Below are 26132 nucleotides of genomic sequence, written 5' to 3'. Positions count from 1 at the left end.
ACACGAGCAGTCCTTAATAGCCAAAAGGCAGACTTTAATGCTCATTTAAGTGTAAAACCCCCGAAAGGTTAAGATACAGCCGAACTGTTGACATGAGAAGCATGTTACAACTTTGGTGCAATACATATATAACAGGAAAAAAATTGATTCCCTTTCTCTTCCCACATACCAGATGAAGCTGATTAAAGTGGACTTATCATCCTATCCACCCCAGGAGTAGGAACAGCAAAAAAATTTGCTCATCAATTATTATTATTTATTACATTTGTGTACTGCGCTATACCCATAGATCTAAGGGTGGTTCAGTAACAACTGGCAACATTTCATAGAAGAAATTTTTCCACCACTCTGTTAAATTCCTCTGCAAAGCGTAGGTGCAAATTATGTTTTCCTTCCGGCATCAAATGCAACCTGAAACAACAAAACATTGGATAAATTCTAGGTGTACAGAAAACAAGGCAAGCATTTATTACTTAAACCTACACTCTGCCCAAGTGCATGTAAGAAGCCAGCTTGCTAGAAAGATTTGTATTTTCATATTTGGAATTGACATCTCAAAGCATCTGTGTCATAATTTAGGGACAGTAATGGAGGTGTCCGACTTTGGTCATGCTACAATTATTTCCCAGTCCATGCTCATCTTTTTCAAATGGACATGTCTCAAAAAACAAACAAAAAATACATATATTTATGAAAACGAGCAACATAATCGGCAGGACATGACTGCAGAGGAGTCATGTCATAGCAAGAGAAGAAGAGGAGGAGTTTGGATTTGATATCCCCCTTTATCACTACCCGAAGGAGTCTCAAAGCGGCTAACATTCTCCTTTCCCTTCCTCCCCCACAACAAACACTCTGAGGTGAGTGGGGCTGTGAGACTTCAGAGAAGTGTGATTCGCCCAAGGTCGCCCAGCAGCTGCACGTGGAGGAGCGGAGACGCGAACCCGGTTCCCCAGATTACAAGTCTACCGCTCTTAACCACTACACCACATGTAAGTGTTATGAGCTGCTGTGGCCATTTCAACATTCGAAGCAAACACTGAATTGGCAGGCTTATGTGCCTGTCAAGACGTGGGCAAATTTAGAAACAAGTTTCAGTGAAACTTGAGCTCGCAGTCTTAAAGGATCCCTTTTAAAAAGGATCCCTTAAGGATTGTTTTAGCAAGGTGGTTCATTTGAACTCTTGACAACATTACTGTGCTATTCACTGCAGGGCGTTCAAGACAGCTATTTTGTAGCTGCTACAGAATAGATTGCCTCCATTGTACCATGTCCCATTAAAGACTTGCAGCATTTAGAGTTCTGAAACTGTTGCTAGCAGTTTCTAACTTCCTAATGCTGGTGTCTAATTTTGGAAGCAGGTCCCTGAGCTTTCATCTCAAGTTACTGACCCTGGATGCTTTGCTGAATTGCGGGAAATTGCGAAATGAATTTTGTGCTGGTTTGTTCAAGTTGCACTTTCTACTTGCGCTCAGAAATTGCATCTACTGCGCCCAAATCTTTCCTGTGGGATGGATCTGTATGTGAGTATTTCTACAATATCGTGGCTGGACGCATTCTTTCAAATGATCGTAGCTTCTAGAAGCCTACAAAGTGGTTTGTTCTGAGCAGCTGGAGAAGCTTTTTAATCTACAGTGGTACCTTGGGTTACAGACGCTTCAGGTTACAGACTCTGCTAACCCAGGAATAGTACCTCAGGTTAAGAACTTTGCTTCAGGATGAGAACAGAAATCGCACAGCAGCGAGAGGCCCCATTTGCTAAAGTGCTACCTCGGGTTAAGAACGGACCTCCAGAACAAATTAAGTTCTTAACCCAAGGTACCACTGTATTCACATAAATTTTAGCTTTAGTTTCTCCTGCCCACCTCCCCAAGAAAAACTGACTTACTGTGAACCCTTGATATGTTTGTGAAGATATTCAGGATGAAAGCGTGGAACCAAGGGATCTTTCTCTCCGTGGATTATTAACGTTGGGCAGTTAATATGAGGCAGCAAAGACTCACAGATACTACCTGGGGGTGGGAAGTGGGAAAAATGTCAAGATAATTTCCTTATTCGTTTACTTTGAATTGGTAATAGCATCACATTTCCCCAGTGAAGCATAACACCACCTACTTCCTCCTTGCAAAGGAAATGAAATAGTTGATTCTGGCTGCAAGAAAATTGTTTAGTAGCAACTGGATCAGGAACAGGAATTACCACAATGAGAACAATTCCTTGAGTGCCAGTCTGATTCAGACAAAATTGCTAGGGTTTTCTTCCTCCTCCTCTCAGCATTTCCCGTAGTTCTGAATTCTTAGACAACCTGTTCAAGCATGTACTGATAACTGCATCGAAGAGCTTTTGTACTTAAAAATATGTGTCGGAATTTTATTTTGCTTTTATGGGCAGTTTGCTTCTGTGTTTCCTTTTATTACCCATCACAAGTGTCGGCACTTATAAATCTTGAGTTGAATATGTCGACTCGGCTAATGCCGGTAGGATGTTGTGTGTTCTGTGCGCACAAAATAAATTAGGTTCCAAATAACCCAATTTACTGAGTTCTGTGACCTGTACGCCACCCTGAAAGCATATACAGTTTACAAAGAAAAGGACAACATTACAAGAGTTTAAAATATGTCCTGGCAAGGCCTGGGAACACTGAGAAAGTGTCTTCAGGAAATTAAACAGTGGCTAATAATAATCCGAGCAGCCCTAATCTCCTGCACTGCTAGGGGTGTGTGTGTGTGTGTGTGTGTGTGTGTGTGTGTGTGTGTGTGTTAGGCTATGGTGAAGGTGGAAATCTGTTAGTGGGGTGGGTGTGGAAAGCAGCAACTGGAAGTTCTGGTGGTGGTAGCTGGCAGAAAGGCCAGAAATGGTATCAGGTTTCCCCAAAGGAACCAATTCTCAGATCCCTCAGCTAGGCCGGCCTGGAACTGGTGCAGCAAAAATTTTATTTTTCCACCTCTTCTCTCCTGGTTGTCAGAACCTGGGATGCAGTGGCTGATATGCCACTCTACTTCTCCCCAGCTGGGACTGGGATAATGCAGCTCTAGGTCTACCCAGAAGTCAGTCTCACTGAGTTCATTGGGGTCTGCTCCCAGGATATGTGGGTAGGAGATTGCAGCCAGAGTTGCTTTGCCCAGCCTTGCTGCCCATTTTGTGCCCTCCAAGTGATTTGACTGCTTTGTCCTTGATGTACTGAACAGCCATTAGCATTCAGAAGGCTTTTCTTTTTTAAAAAGCTCGGTTTTTTAAAAAGCTCCTGGAAATTAGTCTCAAACGATTATTGCTTTTTTAAACCAAGACTGGCAATGATTGACTTAAGCAGAGAAGTGTAAGCAGGGAACGTTAATTTTTTTCCCCTGAAAGCTGGAGTAGAAAAGAAGAAATACCTTGTGTGCAATTAGGCAGTGTGTCATTTCCCCAGTGAGACGTTCCAACAAGCTTGCTTACTTAAAAAAGCAGAACCACGAGCAAAATGTAGGGATCTGGCGAGCATGACGGTTATTTCAAGGTTGCAGAACTGTTCAAATGGCAGTTCCTCATTTGCAGGTGGATTGCCAATCCAAATCTTAAGAGAGAGATTGTCGTGAATCCAGCAATCTCTCCCCGCCCCCTACCAATTCCTACTCTCAGCAGCTCAGAAGCCTCTTTCGCCTTGCAGGTAGCATGGTGCTTTTCCAACCACTGCCACTAGTAAAAAACAAACTTCGTATGACAAAGAAGGTAAAATGACAGCTGGAGAAACAGTCTGCACTCAAAATGTTTATCCCATGGCGGCCCTGTGTCAAAAGGTAAAAGGTACAGGACCCCTGGACGGTTAAGTCCAGTCAAAGGTAACTTATAGGGTGCAGTGCTCATCTCGCTTTTAGGCTGAGGGAGCCGACGTTTGTCCACAGACAGATTTCCAGGTCATGTGGCCAGCATGACTAAATCACTTCTGGTGCAACAGGACACCATGACGGAAACCAGAGCGCACGGAAACGCCGTTTACCCTCCCGCTACAGCGGTACCTATTTATCTGCTTTCACTGGCATGCTTTCGAACTGCTAGGTTGGCAGGAGCTGGGACAGAGCAACGGGAGCTCACTCCATTGCGGGGATTTGAACCGCCAACCTTCTGATTGGCAAGCCCAAGAGGCTCAGTGGTTTAGACCACAGCGCCACCCGCATCCCAAAGGGACACAGAATTGGGAGGGAAAGTTCATTCATAGCTGCTAAAGGGAGAGCCTCAGCTCTGATCTAAATAATCAGAAAGCGGCTATAATCTATGGGAGGAGGTGAATCAGTGCAAACATTTCAGCTCTGACAGGACATTCTGCCCACTCCTTAGTGCTGCTCTGGGGGTTTTCCTATGAGGTATGTAATGGGCCCCGCCTGCTAGCCTGCTTCCTAAAATATCACATATAAAGGGCCCATTACTTATGTCATAGGAGCCTACACAACACAAAACACTGTTGCTGTATGTAGGTTTTATTTTATTTGTTTTTTATCTTATATTTTGGAAATGTACATCCAGTTTTTTTTTCTTAATTTTTTTGGGGACCCCCAAGAGAGTGGGGCCCTAAGCGATAGTTTGTTTCATCTTATACGTAAATCCAGCACTGCCACTAATGGAAGGAATTAGTTAAATCTGACCCATTGTAATATTTCACTTATTTTTAAATGATTGCATTTGTATCCCACCTTTTCCCTCTAATCACACAAAGTCAGCATTGATTTTTAAATGCTGGCAGACTCTTGGGAAGAACGTTTGTGGATAAAGATGCTTCTGAGATACAGCGATGGACAATAGTGATCTGAAAGGCAACAAAACAGGGCCTTATCATTGCTGGCTTCTCTATCTCTTTTTAGCTGCAGGATTTCTTACCATTTGGCTTTTGTGCAAACTGGGAGATTCCATCCACCCAGGCTGCGCAGGTTTTGCTAAAGTAATCGTGGCCGTACATTTCTTCCATTGGCTGCCTGGCTCTTTCACTCCAGTTTGAAACATCACGGATAGCTGAGGACAAGGGAATGAAATGTGCATATTAAAAGAAGTATCAAAATCCTGTCCATTATGGAGGAGCGGGGAACCTTTTGCAGCCCAAGGGCCTCGATCCCCTTCCATGCCTAACTTTTCAGAGCTTCATGCCAACAGTGGGCAGGGTCAATGCAAATTGATTCACATAATTAAACACAAATCCAGCTCTATTCTAGTATTTTGAGAGAGAGAGAGAACTTCTACCCACTTTCTCCAGATAATTTTAATACATCGTTATTATGCCCCCAATACTCACCTTTTTCTAGGCTAAAAGGCACCAAACATCATAACCTTTTCCCATAATAGACTGGATTTAGCCCCGCCCTTAATCATTTTTGTTTCACTTTTTCGAACTCTACTGTATCCTATCTTGCGAACTAGAATTTTGCCATTTCCACAGCACTTAAAACACTGGATCAGCATTTAAATTGAGCTTTCCCTCACCTCCTTCAATCCCTTTCTTGGTCAGTAACTATTAGCTCGGGCCCCACCAGTGTATAGTAGGGTTGGTAAAAATACAGACATAAATAGTTGTTGAGATTTGAGGGGGGGCATTCACCTAATAGCCCCCATGCTGTCTGCCGCTGCCAAGCCCAAACCACCCGTGGCTACAACAGAACCCAAGCTGTGCCACAGCCTGAATCAGAGCCACCTGTGCCCATTTTATTTTATTTTTTAAAAATCCCAGACATTTGCTTTAAAATGTAAATTTCCCTCCAGGTGGCCATAGAGAACATGTCCTAGAATTTCTGGACGTGTGGCAATCCCAGTATAATGTGAAGTTAGGATATTTTGTTCCACAGTACAGTACTTCATTTTACCCTTACTCTGAACTGCACTTGGCATTTTCTCATCCATTCATCCATTTTGGATAAATACAGTTCTAGCTCTTTGCAATCCTTTCTTTTGTCTTTCCTACCCTGAATAATTGGGGGTCATTAGCATATTGGCCGCCTCACTGCTCAGCTTGGTCGTTTATGAATAAGCTAAAAGTACCAGCAACAATACAGCAGTATCCTAAGATCTCATCTCACTGCTAGAAGCTCTCACATTTAAGTTTTTACAGAGTTGTTTCTTTTTTTTAAAAAAAAATGTAGCAGCAAAATGTGCAAATGTTTAGTTTTAAATTGAATTCTTTTTCTGCAGGGTTGTTAATTATAGTAGCTCCCCACCCCCTCATTTCAAATCAAATCAAAGTTTATTGAACGGTCACAGACCAATTCGACTCATGTGGCGAGTCGGCAGAGCATAACATAAAAAGTTACCATGGACAATTTCAGTACAAATTGAACAACAATTACACTTTAGAGTTAAAAAACATAATAAGATTAAATGTTAGCATTCCCCTGGGAATTGCTATTGGGAAACTCTTGTTTCCTGCGTCTAATAGCAGATACACAAAATTTTACAACATTGGTCGTGATTTCGTGGGTCCTTGTCCTCTAACAGGGCTCGCAGGTGTTGGGGTTCTGGTTCATACTTAAACTTTTGTAAAACTGGGGCAATAAAGGACAAATGTAAATCCTCGTAGAGGCTGCAGTATAGCAATCCATGTGTATTTGTTTCTACTTCCAATGAGCCACATGGGCAAATACGTGTCTCATAAGGTTTACCCTCGTACCTGCCTTGCAACATGGCAGAGGGGAGTACAACCTGTTACCTCCGAGGATGTGGACAGGCTGCTTGGACGAGTGAAACCAACCACCTGTCTCCTTGACCCTTGTCCATCCTGGCTTTTATAAAAGCTAGCCGGGAAGGGCTGGGCGATGGGCTTCGCGGGTTGGTGAATGCTTCTCTCTGTGAGGGAGCCTTCCCAGACCCGCTGAAAGAGGCGGTTATTAAACCACTTCTTTAAAAACCGTCTTTAGATGCGGCCAATATGGCCAACTATCGCCCAGTCTCAAATCTTCCATTCCTGGGCAAGGTGATTGAGCGAGTGGTTGCTGAACAACTCCAGGCACGCCTGGAAGAAGCGGACCATTTGGATCCCTTCCAGTCGGGATTCAGGCCTCATCATGGGACTGAAACTGCCTTGGTTGCACTGGTCGATGATCTCCGGCGGGCTAGGGACAAAGGTGAGAGCTGTTTCCTAGTTCTGCTGGATCTCTCAGCGGCTTTTGACATCATCGACCATAACATCCTTCTGGACTGAGGGCTTGGGAGCTAGGGGCACTGTCATGCAGTGGTTCCGCTCCTTCCTTCTGGGCCGTGTTCAGAAAGTGGTGGTGGGGGATGAGTGTTCAGACCCCTGGGCACTCACTTGTGGGGTGCCTCAGGGTTCCGTTCTCTCCCCCATGCTTTTTAATATCTATATGCAGCCGCTGGGAGAGATCATCAGGGGGTTTGGGCTGGGTGTTCATCAGTATGCGGATGATACCCAGCTCTATCTCTCTTTCAAATCAGAACCAGTGAAGGCGGTGAAGGTCCTGTGTGAGTGTCTGGAGGCAGTTGGAGGATGGATGGCGGCTAACAGCTTGAGTTTGAATCTTGACAAGACAGAGGTACTGTTTGTGGGGGACAGGAGGCGGGCAGGTGTGAAGGATTCCCTGGTTCTGAATGGGGTAACTGTGCCCCTGAAGGACCAGGTGTGCAGCCTGGGAGTCATTTTGGACTCACAGCTGTCCATGGAGGCACAGGTCAATTCTGTGTCCAGGACAGCTGTTTATCAGCTCCATCTGGTACACAGGCTGAGTCCCTACCTGCCCGCGGACTGTCTTGCCAGAGTGGTGCATGCTCTAGTTATCTCTCGCTTGGAGTACTGCAATGCGCTCTACGTGGGGCTACCTTTGAAGGTGACCCGGAAACTACAACTAACCCAGAATGCGGCAGCTAGACTGGTGACTGGGAGCGGCCACCGAGACCACATAACACTCGTCTTGAAAGACCTACATTGGCTCCCAGTACGTTTCCGAGCACAATTCAAAGTGTTGGTGTTGATCTTTAAAGCCCTAAATGGCCTCGGTCCAGTATACCTGAAGGAGCGTCTCCACCCCTATTGTTCTGCCCGGACACTGAGGTCCAGCACCGAGGGTCTTCTGGCGGTTCCCTCGCTACGAGAAGCCAAGTTACAGGGAACCAGGCAGAGGGCCTTCTTGGTAGTGGCACCCACCCTGTGGAATGCCCTCCCACCAGAGGTCAAAGAGAACAACAATTACCAGACCTTTAGAAGGCATCTCAAGGCAGCCCTGTTTAGGGAAGCTTTTAATGTTTTATTTCTGTATTTTAATGTTTTGTTGGAAGCCGCCCAGAGTGGTTGGGGGAACCCGGCCAGATGGGCGGGGTATAAATAAATTATTATTATTATTATTATTATTATTATTATTATTATTATTATTATTATTACATTAAATCTGGCCATGGAGAAGGAATGTCTATACTTAGGTATTTTTAATTTTGTCAGATAATTTGCAGTAGAGAACCCTCTCCCATAATCTCTTATTTCAGCGTGTTTGTCCATTTTGCCCATATGACATTGCAGCTCCACGTCCCTGATTCGTCGGCGCACTTGGTTTCTGGCTCTCTCATATCCCGCCGCTATCAAGGTCTGTGGCTTCTTAACTTTTCATACAGAGTGTCTTTCCAATTGGAATGATAGGTATCTAGTAATGTTAGTGGAGCCAGCCCAGTCGGGGGGGGGGGAATGAGTTTTAGCCAATAGTCTATCTTTCGAGTCCACAGCCGTGCACTGACAGGTATATTGGAAATGCAGGGGGGGACCCCTAGTAGGCAACAAAAAAATGTAGTTTGAAATGCCTCCAGGGGAGCGAAATTTTTGAAACTGCAAACCTGGGATCCATAGATAAGTTGCGGAAGTATTATTCCCAGGTATTTGAAGGTTGCTACCTGCTCATTGGATGACTATCAATTCTCCATTTATGTTTTCTTCTTTTCTTTTGAAAACACCATAATTTTAGATTTACTGTAATTAATTGATAACTGTTCAGCTTGACAATAATTAGCAAGTGATCTCAGAAGTTTCCTTAAACCAACGCAGGAAAAAGAAAGTAGGACTGCATCGTCCACATACAAGAGGACCGGGAGGGGCATACCTGCTAGTTTGGGTGGGAGGGCATTTTCTTTCGCCATATTTCCTGCTAAAGAATTAATATAGAAATTAAATAGTGTTGGTGCAAGAGCGCACCCTTGTTTAACCCCGTGATAAGTTTGAATTTCCTGTCGATCACATCTTACCCTGATCCTAGTGTTTTCATATAGACTACGGATAAGGCGCAATAAGCGTCTTTATATGCTTGTGGTGCCAAGCTTTCCCCAAAGGCTATCCCTTGGTATTAAATCGAAAGCAGATTTGAAATCTAGAAAAGCCCCCCTCATTTCTGTTCAAGAGCGATTCAACTGTTCCTTAAAACATTTTTTTTCTTTTCTGTAATCACAATCCATGATACTTCATTCAATAAGGCTTTTAATTCTATTTGCTGCTTATTCAGCTGGTGCAAAACAATATTTTTATGATTTATCGCTAACTATTTAATGGGAAAACAGCAAGTATTGTCAGGAGCTAAAAAGGTGGATAATCCATTTTCTCCTCACATACATTATGAGTGCAGTGGAGAAAGATTTTCTTATAATAGACCTTTATAATATTTTCATAGTAATGCATTTTTGCTATATTGGAGTATTAAGTTTCACAACTAGTAACCAAACTTCCTTTCTGACAGCTAGGAATATAGCTGAATCGTGAATTCGTCGAGCTTACATTACTTCAATTTTTGAAATGTTTATGATTGTTTAGAAAAGAAAATTAAAGAAAAACTTCAGCGTACCCTTTCTACATTCATCTGATACATACCATTGTAAAGTTTCACGTCCTCCTCTGAAACAGTGGAATTGGCTCCCCAAACCACCATTTTGTGGATAAGATTTGGATTCTTTGCAGCAGCAATGAGTGCTGTTATTCCCCCGTCACTCCATCCCAGCAAGGAGAACTTCTTAAACTTCAGTACCTTGTTTAGTACAGGGAAACAGACTGGAAATAACTGATGTTTACAGCTGAATGGCCTTACCTGAAGGCACAAGTCTCTTCAGAAGCAACCCTTCCCCACCGAAATCGAGGGAATTTACAAGTGGTGGGAGTTTGGCTATGTTGCACCTACTAAATTTCACCTATGGTACTGGAGGCTTGCTAGATCAGGGGTTGCTACCTTGTGGCCCTTCAGGTGTTGATGGTCTTGAGCAGGCATCCCCAAACTTCGGCCCTCCAGATGTTTTGGACTACAATTCCCATCATCCCTGACCACTGATCCTGTTAGCTAGGGATCATGGGAGTTGTAGGCCAAAACATCTGGAGGGCCGCAGTTTGGGGGTGCCTGGTCTTGAGCATCCACCAGCTCAGCCAATGGTCAGGAAAGATGGGAGTTGTAGTCCAGCAATATCTGGAGGGTCACAGATTAGCCACTCCCGTACTGTATCCTGACAACCTACAAGAAGGGTAGGCAGCTCCCTTCTTCCAGATCATCTAAAGCTGTCTTTCCCAAACTTGAGTCTCCAGCTGTTTTTCAGACTACAATTCCTATCATCCCACAGGGATGATAGGAGATGTAGTCCAAAAACAGCTGGAGAGCCAAATTTGGGAAACCGTGATCTAAAGTAATATCCAAACCTTTGTAAAAGTGAAATAGAGTAGGGATGACAGCCATCCCCTTGTGCTTTGAGTGAGAGTAGCCCATACATCTTGCCTCATAGGGTGCCAATCCTGCTAAATGCTTCTGCGAAGCATTGAGAGGCCTGCCACTTCAGTCATGATGGCTGGTGCCAAGCTATGATGGTAGGTGTGTATGAAGGCTACTAGAACATCCTATGAGGGTTCATTGCCACATGCTAGGACAAGAACTATGCTCATTGTGGAGGTGGAGGGGAGATTAATTGGGTCACCAGAGTGTAGGGCTAAAATTATTTGCCTTAACCATTTAGGCCAACCCATTTGGTCCTCATTCACTCTCCCCAATCCTCTTTGTGTTTCTCCAGGTGTTTGTCTCCAGAAGTAAGGCTGGCTGTTAAGAGTTATTAGGGAATAAGATTCAGCACTCCCTACCATGTACCTGAAGTTGTTTCCTTCAATTACATGCAAATGAACTGAAAGTTTTAGTGACATGCAGTTTGGGTGCTAGTACCTTACACTTGTTTTTGTGTTTGAATAGGCTATATATAATGGTGAGTTTTTTAAAAAAGGAATTAAGCTGAATAGTCTTTGAAAGGAATAGGTTGCTAAAGCAAAAACGAGGCAGAGGTATCCTGCAATAGAGGTAAAGGTAAAGGGACCCCTGACCATTAGGTCCAGTCATGACAGACTCTGGGGTTGCGCGCTCATCTCACATTATTGGCCGAGGGAGCCGGCGTGTAGCTTCCAGGTCATGTGGCCAGCATGACAAAGCCGCTTCTGGCAAACCAGAGCAGCACATGGAAACGCCGTTTACCTTCCTATTTATCTACTTGCATTTTGACGTGCTTTCGAACTGCTAGGTTGGCAGGAGCTGGGACCAAGCAACGGGAGCTCACCCCGTCACAGGGATTCGAACCGCCAACCTTCTGATCAGCAAGCCCTAGGCTCAGTGGTTTAACCACAGCGCCACCTGGGTCCATGCAATAGAGGTATCCTGCTACTAAACAGTTAATCATTTGCATAAAGTTTCTGAGCCACAAACTTTGAGGCTCAAAAAAATAAAAAGTTTTGCTTGCTGTGTTTACTCCCACAACTAACATTCTAAAACCCCAGGGAGGGGCATAGCTGCCAAGTTTTCCCTTTTCTCGTGAGGAAGCCTATTCAGCATAAGGGAAAATCCTTTAAAATAAGGGATAACTTGGCAGCTATGGGGAGGGAACACTTCAGTTCTCCAAAGGGTGTTCCTTAGAAGGACAAATTTACCTGCATCAAGTCCACGGCATCTTTTGCATCTCTCTCAAAAAAATCTTCAGGGAAATCTCGAAGTGGGGGGATTGACTTTCCATACCCCCGAGGATCCCAGGCTACAACTGTGAATTGCTGCTTGTTCATAGACTTCAGCTGTGGTCCAAAATCGGTCTGGCCACTCCCTACAAAAAAAAGTGAAAGAATTGCACCAAAACAGACAGTCGTTATGCCCAGGGCTGTTTTCAGCCGGAACTCAGTTCCATCACCTCTCAGACGGGCACCATTGCCATTGTAAGAGAACAGTGGTGAGTTCCAGCTCCTCTTTTTCTAGAAAAATAGCACTGGTATGCACATTTTAAGTTTAAAAGGAAACTCTGCCTTATGGGTACCACCCAATAAACCAACCTTGTGTCTTTATTTTTCTGCTCAAGGAGTTACAAATCTGACATAATATCCTACAACTACAGGCCACAGCCACAGATACTCTCTTACAATGATGAGCAATTGGAAATTAAGCCCCAACAATTATATTTACAGTGGTACCTCTGGTTACGAACTTAATTCGTTCCGGAGGTCCATTCTTAACCTGAAACTGTTCTTAACCTGACGTACCACTTTAGCTAATGGGGCCTCCCGCTGCCACCGCACCACCGCCGCGTGATTTCTGTTCTCATCCTGGGCAAAGTTCTTAACGACCCAAGGTACTACTTCCAGGTTAGCGGAGTCTGTAACCCGAAGTGTTTGTAACCCGAGGTACCACTGTACTTAATATCTATGCTCCATATGCTTACAATCAATGGTGTGAGGACACCTTTTGACCAGGGAAATGTCCCCCCAATGCACCAGACTCATTCTAAGGATTGTCCTTGGTTACACGGTAGTGGCTTGGTGCAAGAGAGGTCAGGACTCATTTGACAGTTGCAGAAAAGGGGGAAATTGAACAGGTGTAGCTTGCGTGATAACTCTCATCACCAAGGAAGACCACATAGTGCATACCTCCCTAGTCTTCCGCTGAAAACTGTGGGATCAGCAGGGGCGTGGCACTGGAAGTTGCATAGAAGCAACTTCCGGGGCCGCTCTGACCATGTGTGGGCACCGGAAATAGGGCAGAATGGCACCGGAAGTCGCTTCTACGCATGCCCGGCAGCCATCTTGGTGGCCGCATGGCAGTGACCATCTTGGTGGTGGCTGCATGGAGGCGGCCATCTTGGTGGTGGCCGCATGGCAACGGCCATCTTGGTGATGGTCGCCGGGCATGCGTAGAAGCGACTTCTGGTGCCGCTCTGCCCTATTTCCGGTGCCCACACATGGTCAGAGCAGCACCCAAAATGGAGGCTCTGTGGCAGGTAGGAAATCCGGGAGATTTCCAGGATTTTTCTCCATTCGGGAGAACAGCGGGAAACAGATTACAATCCAGGGGTTTCCCGCGAAAAACGGGATACTTGGCAGCTAAGACATGGTGGAATACGAGCATAAGAAGAGCCCAATGGCCCATCACGGCCAACATCTTGTTCTCATAGGGGACAAACAGATGCCCATGGGATGCTCACATTGAGGACCCGAGCACAAGAGCCCTCCCCCCTCCTGTGGTTCTCAGCACAGAAGCGTTAGTGTCTCTAACTGTGGGGGGCAGAGCAATAGCTAACAACCATCAAAGGCCTTCTCTTCTATGGCTCCTCTCTATGTTGAAATAAGAGATGAGGCAATAGCTTTTGCGGATAATTGAAAGCAGCTTGGAATTAAGGGGTGCTGCTCCTCACCTGCACACCTGTCATCCTCTTTTCACCTTTGGCATCCTTGCAAACACCTGTTTGACCAGAGGCAAGAAAATTGTCTCTACACCCAGGCAAGCAATGCCTCTCTCAAATCCATTTCTAGTTCTACATTCTTAAAAACTGCATATTTAGCCTATATAGGTAAACAAACATGTAGAAGTCCATGAACGCTCCTGAGTTAAACAAATGGCACAGAAGGAGTTTTATATCTTAGCTACAAAATGGATTACTTCTGTATAATGGCTATGCCCAATCTCCACTGTCTGAGGCAGGATGACTCTGAATACCTGTTTGTGAGGATCAAAAGTGGGGGAAATTGTACTTGAGTCCAGCTGGTCTAGGTGACCACTGTGAGAAAAAGTTGGTGGACTGAGTTGTCTTAGTTCCTTACAAGATTTTTTAAAAAATCATTGCCACTCTGTAAGAGTGTGAATGGTATGAATAAGCCTGGCTGTTGTGTATACTGTATATCTTACCGAGGAAAAGAACATCACTGAGAAAGACCACAAGCATAAGACACAGACCAAAGAGGTAAGACAAAAAGATCCAAACCTAACATTCCAGGGAGAAGCAAGACAGCATGGCTTCCACTTCCCGTTTGCTGATAATGTAGTCGGACGCCATTCACTTCGACTTTAGCTGAGGTTACTGAAGTGCTAGTGGAAATATCAGCCCCCCCCAAAAAACACAACATTTTAGCTTTATAACACCTAAATTGGAGCTCAGACTGCCCAGTCTTACTCTTAAGACTGATGCTGTTAATGAAAGAAGGCTAAAGTGTGGTTGTTTGCACTTTAGGTACGGAAGGAATTTTTTTGTCCTGTACGATAGGAGTGAAGTTGCCCAAAATTAGAAAAAACAGAATTGTGCTCTGAGGCTGTTCTTTTAGCAGACTGTGAAAGATTTACTCATTGCTTTGCCAACTTTTAAAGGAGGATGGGCCTTCAGCTGCTGGGCAATAAACAAATGAAGCAACCTCCCATATGGAAACACAGAGTGCTGCTATCCAGCGAAGTGGTTCTGTAAGTGCAAGGATTTTGCAAAAAGGATTTTTGCAGTGGACACCCCCCTCCCTCTCCTTTCTCTGTGCATCCCCCACCCCCACCACAACTCTGCTCCAGAGGGGGGTCAGAGGAGAATTCCAGAACAGATTTAACTGCCGGGATTGTTGACTTGAAATCGGGTCCTCTACAAAAGATGAGGAACAGCAGTGCGTTATTGCAACATTCGTAAACCAAATCCTTCAGCTCATTTGATCTGAGTTTCTTCTCCCACACAGATCTCCTTACAATCCAAATTCAGAACTATCAATTGCACCCCATTGTGAAGCAAGTAATGTCACTTGCTAATTGCATGCTGGTATTTTAGTTATTAAATAGGCGTATACGTACAGGGAAAAAAAAGTAAAACTGAGATATGATGCTCTTAAAGGAACGGCACAACCATTTCGAATTATATTAAAACTTCGCTTCCAGGGTTCTGTCATGCTCACCTGACAGATAAATGTTGGACTCCAACTCACCTGTTCTGGAGTCATACCTCTTTAAGGAATGGAACCCAGAATGCATAATATTATCCTGAGCTTCCAATAAAATGCTCAACATGGCCTTGCTTCCCCCAATTCCCTTCTTTTAGTCAGTATCTGCTGTTTTGCTTCTATGTAGCTGGAAACCAATCTGTTGAGTTAATGACTAACAAAGGCACAAAAAGATAACGGCTCCACTAATCTAGACATTGGTCTGGGGAGCGGGGAAGTGTGATACCAGCAATTGAACCAGCGTTCATGTGTTTATTTGGGAAGGAAAACCAAATCACACAAAATAGGGGCAACAATTGGATAGCGCTGCACATTGATAAGATAGGGACTAGATTTTTGTCAGTGCTTCGCCACGAAAGGACTTTGGACATTTTTTTGTCCAAGTGTCTTGTGACCCTTGCCATTTTAGAATTGCAAAAACACTGTAAAATATTTGTCTTCAACCCATATTCCAAAAGGGTGGCTACATTAGAATATTGTAGCAAGAACAACAGTCTTGTGGACAGTGGTAGCCCAATCCTACAAAGAGTTACTTGGAAAATCCACTTTGAAATACCCCATTCCAGAGCTTTTCTCTGGTCAATTCCAGCTTAACTGGATGATGATGTTGGGGGGCGGAGAGTGGTTGAGTGCATCCCCCCACAAATGGAAGGAAGTGTAGGAAAGGAAAGAGTGTGGCTTTGAGATTTAGGGGAACTGCTTGACATTTCACTTGGTAGCGTTAGACCCTGTTTGCTCTAATCAAACTTTAATCAGGAGGTAGGAGAAATGAAGAGTGGAAATAGTGGAACAAACCAAAATACCAGAATTCCACAATGCCACATTTCAAAGGTAACCTCTGTTAACAACGTATATGAGTAACTTGGGGGCCCTCAGCCACAGGGCCATCTTAAGCGTCCCTGGCGCCGTGGAGCGCCGGATCCCTCCTTTTTGTCTTAAAGGTTGCAGACCCCTGTCCTTGCCAGATGCCAGAGCAGGAAGAGGAAACAAATGTTCTGATTTTCATTGATCCTCATGTAGTTCTGTAGCCTTTGGAAGCACATCGCCTGCTCAGAGGCACGCTCAAAAGGAGAGCAACAGCATCAAGCAATACTGCAAGCTCACACCTCTCCTTGAGTCACTTATGGTGCATATGTAAGAGGCTTGTTTATAATCAAATTTTGGTAAGGATTCCTGTTCTTCTGCAACTGAGCTGTTTTCCATGGTACTTTCTGGATGTCCTGTGATCATTTGATAAAACTAGCAGTGCACTGTTAGGAGCATGGGCGTGGCCAGGATTTATGCACCTATCTGCAAGTATTTTTATTTATTTATAGCTAGGAGTTATTTCTCTTTGTTTTCCGGTGTATTTCTTATAAATAAATATAATAATAATAATAATAATAATAATAATAATAATAATAATAATAATAATAATAATAATAATATCGGTGTGGCGCGAGTAAATCTTTATGGTGAAAGTGTGGCCCAGAGAAAAATAGTTTGGGAACCACTGGGCTGCGCGCTATCCTCTATAACCTTCCACGTTAGGCACGCACGCTTCTCCCCCAACGTCCTTCAACGCTCTGCCCACCGCCCGGTGCTCAGGAGCCACCGACTGCGCGCGCGCACATCCCTCCCCCGCCTTCCCTTCTCTAAGTCGCTGAGGCTGCAGAGCTCGTCCGCCTCCCCCGCTTCCCCTGTCCGCCCCGTCTCAAAAGGGAATTTACCCGTAGGTTGCAGCCGGCGCCTGGGAGACCCGCAGCGTCGCCCCCTGCGCGGAGCGGGAGAGCTGCGAGAGAAGGCGCCGCAGCAAGAGCCCTCCTCCGTTTCCCAGCCGAGCCATGGCCCTTTCTGGTTCTGCTGCTGCGCGGTGGCTCCGCCTTCGCCTTCCCAAGGGAAGGACGGGGGACTGAGCGGGTCCCCGAAGGGTCAAGAGGCGCCGATTTCACAACCTAGCTGCAGGACGGGCAGGAGGAGCAGGGCCGGTCCTATCGTATTAGGCAGGCTGAGGCGAAAGCTAAACAAGCTATAGTTTAGGGCAGTGTTTCTCAACCTTTTTTGGGCAAAGGCACACTTGTTTCATGAAAAAAATCACGAGGCACACCACCATTAGAAAATGTTAAAAAAATTAACTCTGTGCCTATATTGACTATATATAAAGTAATTCTCCCACGGCACACCAGGGAACAGTGGTTGAGAAACACTGGTTTAGGGCCCCACTCTCTTGGGGCCCCCCAAAAATATTTAAAGAAAAAAGAGAGGATTTTGTTATGTGCAAATGGCTTTAGATACCTATTACCATATAGCATATATTCAACACAAAAAAGTCACAATTTGTTGCTGGCAAAGCACAGCTGGACATATAAAGGGCCCCATTACCTTCAGTAGCTTAGGGCAGGCATCCCCAAACTGTGGCCCTCCAGATGTTTTGGCCTACAACTCCCAGATCCCTAGCTAACAGGACCAGTGATCAGGGATGATGGGAATTGTAGTCCAAAACATCTGGAGGGCCGAAGTTTGGGGATGCCTGGCTTAGGGCCTCATCAAACCTAAATCTGGCCCTGCTTTTGTTTTGTTTATTTCCCCCTGCTTATTGCTAGCAACTTTTTTAATCCCTTTAATTTTTTGAATCCGATGCTTTGTTCCTGCATTGCAGGGGGTTGGACTAGATGACCCCTGGGTGTGCCATTCTGACTATAATTCTGATTCTAATTGCAATTGAAGGCCAGTGTGTGGAGTGTTGCAGGGGTAGTACCTCTGGTGGGGGGGGCACACATCATCCTCCCTTTGGTCCCCCACCTTGCACTTAGCTCTCACCCGTGGCTCCTGACATGGGACAGCAGCCACACCCCAGGAACGGCTTTGATGGGCTGGCTAAACCAGGGGAGGGTAGCCGATGATGGGGCTCAAACCCTCGGTGAGATTGGGACTTCCCCTGCATGTGAAAGAGAAGCTTGGAAAGAAAGATTAGCTAGATTCGAGGTGGGGGGAGAGAAATCATTGGGGGCTGCGTCAACCAGGACAAGTTGAATGGAGCTTTGATGTTCAGGTGCAATTTATCACAATACCAGCTACTCTTTATACAGTATTTATGGATTCATTGCATTCCTATCCCTCCTTTTATCGAAGGGGCACAAGGCAATCCTTCCCACTTTTTGCACTTCATAATAACCCTGCAAGTAGCCCAAGCTCACTCAGTCTGCTTCTTGGCTGAGTGGAAATTTGAATCTGGACCTCCAGAGCCCTGTTCTGGCACTAACTATCACACCATGTTCTTACAATTTGTCAACTCTGCTAATGATGATAACATTTTTTCTACAAAAGTACACAGGGCTGCTTTCACAAAGTCCACACAACACAAAATAAGTCAAAAATGTAACCTAAAAATGAAACAAACTAGCACATGAAACCAACAGCAGCTAAAAACAAGGAGCAGTTCTAAAAAACAGTTTAAATAATAATTCCCCCCAAGTCCCAGGATGGTAACAATGTAGATAAATCAGCTTAAAACAAATTGCAGTCACTACCAGAGAAGGTCCCAAAGTATGCATGTTGTTGTTGTTTAGTCGTTTAGTCGTGTCCGACTCTTCGTGACCCCATGGACCAGAGCACGCCAGGCACTCCTGTCTTGCACTGCCTCCCGCAGTTTGGTCAAACTCATGTTCGTAGCTTCGAGAACACTGTCCAACCATCTTGTCCTCTGTCGTCCCCTTCTCCTAGTGCCCTCCATCTTTCCCAACATCAGGGTCTTTTCCAAGGATTCTTCTCTTCTCATGAGGTGGCCAAAGTATTGGAGCCTCAGCTTCACGATCTGTCCTTCCAGGGAGCACTCAGGGCTGATTTCCTTAAGAATGGATAGGTTTGATCTTCTTGCAGTCCATGGGACTCTCAAGAGTCTCCTCCAGCACCATAATTCGAAAGCATCAATTCTTCGGCGATCAGCCTTCTTTATGGTCCAACTCTCACTTCCATACATCACTACTGGGAAAACCATAGCTTTAACTATACGGACCTTTGTCGGCAAGGTGATGTCTCTGCTTTTTAAGATGCTGTCTAGGTTTGTCATTGCTTTTCTCCCAAGAAGCAGGCGTCTTTTAATTTCGTGACTGCTGTCACCATCTGCAGTGATCAAGGAGCCCAAGAAAGTAAAATCTCTCACTGCCTCCATTTCTTCCCCTTCTATTTGCCAGGAGGTGATGGGACCAGTGGCCATGATCTTGGTTTTTTTGATGTTGAGCTTCAGACCATATTTTGCGCTCTCCTCTTTCACCCTCATTAAAAGGTTCTTTAATTCCTCCTCGCTTTCTGCCATCAAGGTTGTGTCATCTGCATATCTGAGGTTGTTGATATTTCTTCCGGCAATCTTAATTCCGGCTTGGGATTCATCTAGTCCAGCCTTTCGCATGATGAATTCTGCATATAAGTTAAATAAGCAGGGAGACAATATACAACCTTGTCGTACTCCTTTCCCAATTTTGAACCAATCAGTTGTTCCATATCCAGTTCTAACTGTAGCTTCTTGTCCCACATAGAGATTTCTCAGGAGACAGATGAGGTGATCAGGCACTCCCATTTCTTTAAGAACTTGCCATAGTTTGCTGTGGTCGACACAGTCAAAGGCTTTTGCATAGTCAATGAAGCAGAAGTAGACGTTTTTCTGGAACTCTCTAGCTTTCTCCATAATCCAGCGCATGTTTGCTATTTGGTCTCTGGTTCCTCTGCCCTTTCGAAATCCAGCTTGCACTTCTGGGAGTTCTCGGTCCACATACTGCCTAAGCCTGCCTTGTAGAATTTTAAGCATAACCTTGCTAGCGTGTGAAATGAGCGCAATTGTGCGGTAGTTGCAGCATTCTTTGGCACTGCCCTTCTTTGGAATTGGGATGTAGACTGATCTTCTCCAATCCTCTGGCCATTGCTGAGTTTTCCAAACTTGCTGGCATATTGGGTGTAGCACCTTAACAGCATCATCTTTTAAAATTTTAAACAGTTCAGCTGGAATATCATCACTTCCACTGGCCTTGTTATTAGCAATGCTTTCTAAGGCCCATTTGACTTCACTCTCCAAGATGTCTGGCTCAAGGTCAGCAACCACACTACCTGAGGTGTACGAGACCTCCATATCTTTCTGGTATAATTCCTCTGTGTATTCTTGCCACCTCTTCTTGATGTCTTCTGCTTCTGTTAGGTCCTTACCAGTTTTGTCCTTTATTATGGTAATCTTTGTACGAAATGTTCCTTTCATATCTCCAATTTTCTTGAACAGATCTCTGGTTTTCCCCATTCTATTGTTTTCCTCTATTTCTTTGCATTGCTCATTTAAGAAGACCCTCTTGTCTCTCCTTGCTGTTTTTTGGAAATCTGCATTCAGTTTCCTGTATCTTTCCCTATCTCCCTTGCATTTTGCTTGCCTCCTCTCCTCCGCTATTTGTAAGGCCTCGTTGGACAGCCATTTTGCTTTCTTGCATTTCCTTTTCCTTGGGATGGTTTTCATTGCTGCCTCCTGTATAATGTTACGAGCCTCCATCCATAGTTCTTCAGGCACTCTGTCCACCAAATCTAAATCCTTAAACCTGTTCCTCACTTCCACTGTGTATTCATAAGGGATTTGATTCAGATTGTATCTTACTGGCCCAGTGGTTTTTCCTACTTTCTTCAGTTTAAGCTGGAATTTTGCTATAAGAAGCTGATGATCTGAGTTACAGTCCGCTCCAGGTCTTGTTTTTGCTGACTGTATAGAGCTTCTCCATCTTTGGCTGCAGAGAATATAATCAATCTGATTTCGATGCTGTCCATTTGGTGATATCCATGTGTAGAGTCGTCTCTTGTGTTGTTGGAAGAGAGTGTTTGTGATGACCAGCTTGTTCTCTTGACAGAACTCTATTAGCCTTTGCCCTGCTTCATTTTGAACTCCAAGGCCAAACTTGCCAGTTGTTCCTTTTATCTCTTGATTCCCTACTTTAGCATTCCAGTCCCCTGTAATGAGAAGAACATCCTTCTTTGGTGTCATTTCTAGAAGGTGTTGTAGGTCTTCATAGAATTGGTCAATTTCACTTTCTTCAGCACCGGTAGTTGGTGCATAAACTTGGATTACTGTGATGTTAAAAGGTCTGCCTTGGATTCGTATTGAGATCATTCTGTCATTTTTGAGATTGCATCCTGTCACAGATGGGGTGTTGGCTACTCCTGAGTAAGCACTCCACACATCCTCTGGATTTTCATAGTTTTATTGTGCATGCTATATACAGTGGTGAGATGTCTCAAATCATGTCTGCTCTGCATGGGGCAGAAGCCCACAATGGCGTCTCGTGGGCTCTGACCCCCCTTTTAAGACTCCAAACGCCCCTCCTCCTTGCTCTATGGGTCCTCCGTGGTCCCAAACCAGGCTCCTGATGTGCCGTTCCCTCTCCTCCCTCCTTTCCAGCCCCTGCTGAAGCTAGCTCCTCCCCTGCTTCCCTGCTACCAACCTGGAGCTGAGCCACCAGGACTCTGCAGAGCCCTGGACCCGTCTTAACCCTTCCTGTTCCTGATTTGAACTCCCAGACTTGCTGCTGCTCTCCCATCGGATGGAAGTAAGCAGAGTGGGCTGCTCTCTGCAAGCCCTCTCTCTTACATCCACCCCCCCTCCAGGCTCCCCCCCCCCTTTCTGAGGCCTGGTTTGCCTGGTCTGATGTCTGTAAAGAGGGCTGGAAGCCTGACAGGTCTTCCTCCTCTGTAGTGTGTGTAAAATCCTGTTCCCAGTCGGTGCTGTGTGGCTGGTCCGTGTAGTTCCTTCCGTTGTCATCCTCCTCCTCCCTCTGGAAAATTGCTTCCGATTCCCGGAGGGCTCCTTGGGTCTGCGTCTCCCCTGCTCCCCACCTGGGATCGCCCTCCCCCTCTGTGTTCCCTGTGCTACTGACGTGTGGTGGTTTGGGTCTGTGGGAGAAAGGAGCGTGCAGTTCCAGTGTGCGGTCCTCCCCTTGCATGGTGTGCGTGGTTGCCTCCGCGTTTTGGGAAGCAGGAGTGCCCTGCCTGGCCATCAGACATTTTAACCCCCCCCCTCCCCCCACCGGGAGCCCGGGCTCGCTGTGGCACTGTAGACCTCCTCCTCTTCCTTTCTTTCTGGAACCTCTTGGCTGCCTTCTCCCTCCACCCTTCTCTCTAGTGTCTTTTGTGTGATTTCCTCCCCCTCCCTCCTGTCAGCGTCTTGTGTTGGATGTGTGTCACGTCCTCTGAACCTTGGGCTTTCCCTAAAGTGTGAGAGCAAAGACCTGTGACCCACGGGATGGACCTTTCTCGCTGTAGGTGCTTCCCCCCTGAAGGTGACAGGGTTGATCAGTGTCAGAACCTTGAAGGGCCCCAGCCTTCTGGGTGCCAGCTTCTTCCCCCTTCCCCCCATGGGAAGGCCTTCTGACCACAGCCAGACCCTGTCCCCTCCGTGGAAGACCTTCTCCAGTCCCCCGTGATGGTCTGCCCCCTCCTTGTAAGCCTCATTGCTCCTTGCCACGTCTCCATCCAGTTGTTGGTGTACTGTCTCCCTCCTCTCACCCCATGCCTCAATAGGTGGTCCCCCAATCTCCCCCTCCCCCTGCTCTGGGAAGGCTCTGGGGTTTCGCCCAAGACTGGCCTTACTGGGTGTGAGCCTCGTGAAGACATGTACTGCATGCCCCTCCGTGGGGTTGTCATGATATTGCCTGAGAATCTTCCCTCTGAGGGAGTCCTGGGGCATATACCGGGCATCATTGCTAAAGAGTAACCCCTCTTTCTCGGCAAGCCCTTCCCCTGCCCCCTTTTTCTCCCTCAAGTCCCTCCGTATGTTCTGGGTAAAAGTGTCCTCTTTGGTGAGTTGGCTCAGTTTCTCTTCCTGCATCCCCGCCTCTGCGTCGTTCCATCCGCCTGGGGAGCTGATGTGGTGCGATCCTGAGGATTCTCCTTCTTTCCTGCAGTGCTCCTTGCCGTCTGCATCTCCAAAGGTGAGATCTCCCCGGCGCTGGCTGCCCACAGGGTCATTGTCCATTAAGTCCAAAGCTAGCACTTCTGCGTGCTTGTTCACTGTCATCTTCCGAGAGGGGGTCTGTTGCGTGACCTCACCCTCCTGCAATTCCCGGCCGCCTACGGTCAAGACGCTCATGGGCAGCTCCCTTGGGAAAATGGGAATCTGATCCTGCTTAGCCAAGTGCACCGATAGGAAATCGTTGCTGCTGCCCCTGCGGAGAAGCCCGACTGTCTCCTGGGTCTGGCCTCTTGGCAGCTGCAGACTCACTTCCATCTCTTTGTCGTGCTGTGGGGTGTTACAGGAGGGCTCAGTTGTTGGTGCTCTGCCTGGCCCCTCCCCTCCTGATCTGGCATCCAGGCTTGTGTCTGTGCCTGCCTGCTCTCGCCATTCCTTCCTCTGGGGGCAGTGTTCCACCCAGTGGCTGGGTGCATTGTAAAGGCATCTCCCGCCTTTCTCTTCCCTCTGTTTTCCCGCGTCAGCGTTTGAAAGTACCCGCGCGCGGGCTTTGTCCCTCTGCATCACATCTGGCTGGAGGGGGCTGTGCTGTGCTGCAGCTGCCTCCCCGGGACTGTATGGGAACTTGTGGCCGCTGCCTTTCCCCTCCGTCTGTCCCCTCTGCCCGGACTCGCCTCTCAGCCTCCTGCACTTCCACGCCACCATGCCTCTCAGTCTTAGAGCCAGCTTGTGCTGAGGGTCGCCCTACAAAGTGCTGGCCCGTCCCGAGTGTCCTCTCTGCTTGTCCAGCCTCCGCTCCTCTGGCTTGGCTGTGTTCCGAGCTGCTCGGTTCACTAAGCTTGGCTTCCCCTGTGCCCGGGTGCCTACCTGGTGCTTGAGCCGTTCCATAGTTGCAGGGTGCTGGCAACTCATGCCAATCCTCCCTCGGCATCTCTCTCTTCTGCTTTAGATGCTGCCAACTTCATGCCGGCTGCTACATTTGCAGCCCTCTTCCCTCGGGGTAGCCATCAAGAGATTGTGGGCTTGCTGTCACAGATGGGGTGTTGGCTACTCCCGAGTAAGCACTCCACACATCCTCTGGATTTTCATAGTTTTATTGTGCATGCTATATACAGTGGTGAGATGTCTCAAATCATGTCTGCTCTGCATGGGGCAGAAGCCCACAATGGCGTCTCGTGGGCTCTGACCCCCCTTTTAAGACTCCAAACGCCCCTCCTCCTTGCTCTATGGGTCCTCCGTGGTCCCAAACCAGGCTCCTGATGTGCCGTTCCCTCTCCTCCCTCCTTTCCAGCCCCTGCTGAAGCTAGCTCCTCCCCTGCTTCCCTGCTACCAACCTGGAGCTGAGCCACCAGGACTCTGCAGAGCCCTGGACCCGTCTTAACCCTTCCTGTTCCTGATTTGAACTCCCAGACTTGCTGCTGCTCTCCCATCGGATGGAAGTAAGCAGAGTGGGCTGCTCTCTGCAAGCCCTCTCTCTTACACATCCCATTACAGCTTTTGCCACTCTTTTGTTGACTATGAGGGCCACTCCATTTCTGCTACAGGATTCTTGCCCACAGTAGTAGATATGATAGTCATCCGAACTGAATTCGCCCATTCCCTTCCATTTTAGTTCACTGATGCCCAGGATGTCGATATTTATTCTTGTCATCTCATTTTTGACCACATCCAGCTTACCTCCACTCATGGTTCTTACATTCCAGGTTCCTATGCAATATTTTTCTTTACAGCATCGGACTTTCCTTTCCTTTCCTGGATCAATGCCTTGTCGTGGCGAAGGGGCTTGAATAACTCAGAGAAGCTATGAGCTATGCCATGCAGGGCCACCCAAGATGGACAGGTCATAGTGGAGAGTTTTGACTAAACGTGATCCACCTGGAGAAGGAACTGGCAAGCCACTCCAGTATCCCTGCCAAGAAAACTCCATGGACAAAGACAACAGGCATATAAAGTATGCATATAAAGTATGCATATCTCACACAATAAAAGATTAGAAGGCGTGGGATCAGGGCTGGCCCCACAGCCAGGCTGGGTGGCGCAGGGCCCTGCGTGGGATTATGCGCTAGTTTCCTTACTTGGCTCCATTTTCTCCTGCCACTGAGGTTCGCTCTTAACCAGGATGCGAAATCAGGATTTGAGGCTGCTTCCATAGCTACAAGAGAACTTCATGGGAGATAACTGTGGTTGCTGTTCATGCTGATGTAACATAAAAGCTGCAGCTGAGATTGCACATGTGGATTCCAGGGAAAAGGGAAGAAGAAGTCCTGTGGTCCCCTTGCAGCCTCATAACCATGGTTAAGATATTGGGTATGCTACATCTGGAATGGTTTCACATGCCTGGCCCTTTTAACTACATATAATTCACCCAACATGAATTAGCAGACCAAAAACACTACCATTACAAATCATTCTACTGTTCTGTAATCCTTGCCTTCTGAGGCCACGCCAAGCTAGATCTGAAATGGAAGGCTTTGCCATGATTTTGACAAAATATGAATTTGTTATTCATGTATTGCACATATCTAGGTAAAGGACCCCGGGACAGTTAAGTCCAGTCAAAAGCGACTATGGAGTTGTGGTGCTCATTTCACTTTTTGGCAGAGGGAGCCGGTGTTTGTCCACAGACAGCTTTCTGGGTCATGTGGCCAGCATGACTAAACCGCTTCTGGTGCTACGGAACACAGTGACTGAAACCAGAGTGCACGGAAATGCCGTTTACCTTCCCACTGCAGTAGTACCTATTTATCTACTCGCACTGGCATGCTTTTGGACTGCTGGGTTGGCAGGAGCTGGGACAGAGCAATGGGAGCTGACCCCGTCGTGGGGATTCGAACCGCCAACCTTCTAATCAGCAAGCCCAAGAGGATCAGTGGTTTATACCAGAGCGCCACCCATGTTCCTGGTACATATGTATGGTGTGGTGAGTCTGACATCCATAAAACTGGACTGTTCATAGTGCGCTGACTATTCTCCATGCTGTTAGCCCCAAAGATAGAATGGGACTAGCCCAATCCAAAACAACACAGTCCAACAGTAGCCATA

General features: G+C 46.4%; 1 protein-coding gene and 1 long non-coding RNA gene across 3 annotated transcripts; one reads left to right on the top strand and one right to left on the bottom strand.

Annotated features, from left to right (window-relative positions):
* Positions 1 to 13: 13 nt before the first annotated feature.
* BPHL (biphenyl hydrolase like) lies at positions 14 to 17066 on the bottom strand. 2 transcript variants are annotated; one of them, XM_035126378.3, is made up of 8 exons: positions 16891 to 17059; positions 14197 to 14300; positions 11885 to 12051; positions 9812 to 9965; positions 9054 to 9098; positions 4852 to 4983; positions 1889 to 2012; positions 14 to 411 (listed from the first exon to the last, which is right to left on the bottom strand). In XM_035126378.3, the coding sequence occupies exons 1-8, from the start codon at positions 17004 to 17006 to the stop codon at positions 324 to 326; spliced, it is 930 nt and encodes a 309-aa protein (XP_034982269.2). In that variant the 5' UTR covers positions 17007 to 17059; the 3' UTR covers positions 14 to 323. The 2 variants fall into 2 exon arrangements, with proteins under 2 accessions (XP_034982269.2, XP_034982270.2); XM_035126379.3 differs by lacking the exon at positions 9054 to 9098 and having other exon boundaries at positions 16891 to 17066.
* On the top strand, positions 471 to 2532 carry LOC148684765 (uncharacterized). Its single transcript, XR_015951358.1, has 2 exons — positions 471 to 992; positions 1362 to 2532. It is a non-coding gene; the product is annotated as an uncharacterized LOC148684765 (long non-coding RNA).
* Positions 17067 to 26132: the final 9066 nt, after the last annotated feature.

Source organism: Zootoca vivipara, chromosome 8 (genome assembly GCF_965207765.1).
Source record: "Zootoca vivipara chromosome 8, rZooViv2.hap1.1, whole genome shotgun sequence".
NCBI classification, from domain to species: Eukaryota; Metazoa; Chordata; class Lepidosauria; order Squamata; family Lacertidae; genus Zootoca; species Zootoca vivipara.
Note: the sequence above shows the minus strand (reverse complement) of the source record. Positions and strands in the feature narration are given on the sequence as shown.

Bases quoted from the DNA above. Each gene is read 5' to 3' on its own strand.
- BPHL (XM_035126378.3), bottom strand. From the start codon at position 17,006: ATGGCTCGGCTGGGAAACGGAGGAGGGCTCTTGCTGCGGCGCCTTCTC. The intron at 4,984-9,053 runs GTATGCCCCTCC...CCTTGTCCTCAG, and splicing joins CCTCCCACCCAAACTAGCAG to CTATCCGTGATGTTTCAAAC. The intron at 2,013-4,851 runs GTAAGAAATCCT...TCCCACCCCCAG, and splicing joins GTTTGCACAAAAGCCAAATG to GTAGTATCTGTGAGTCTTTG.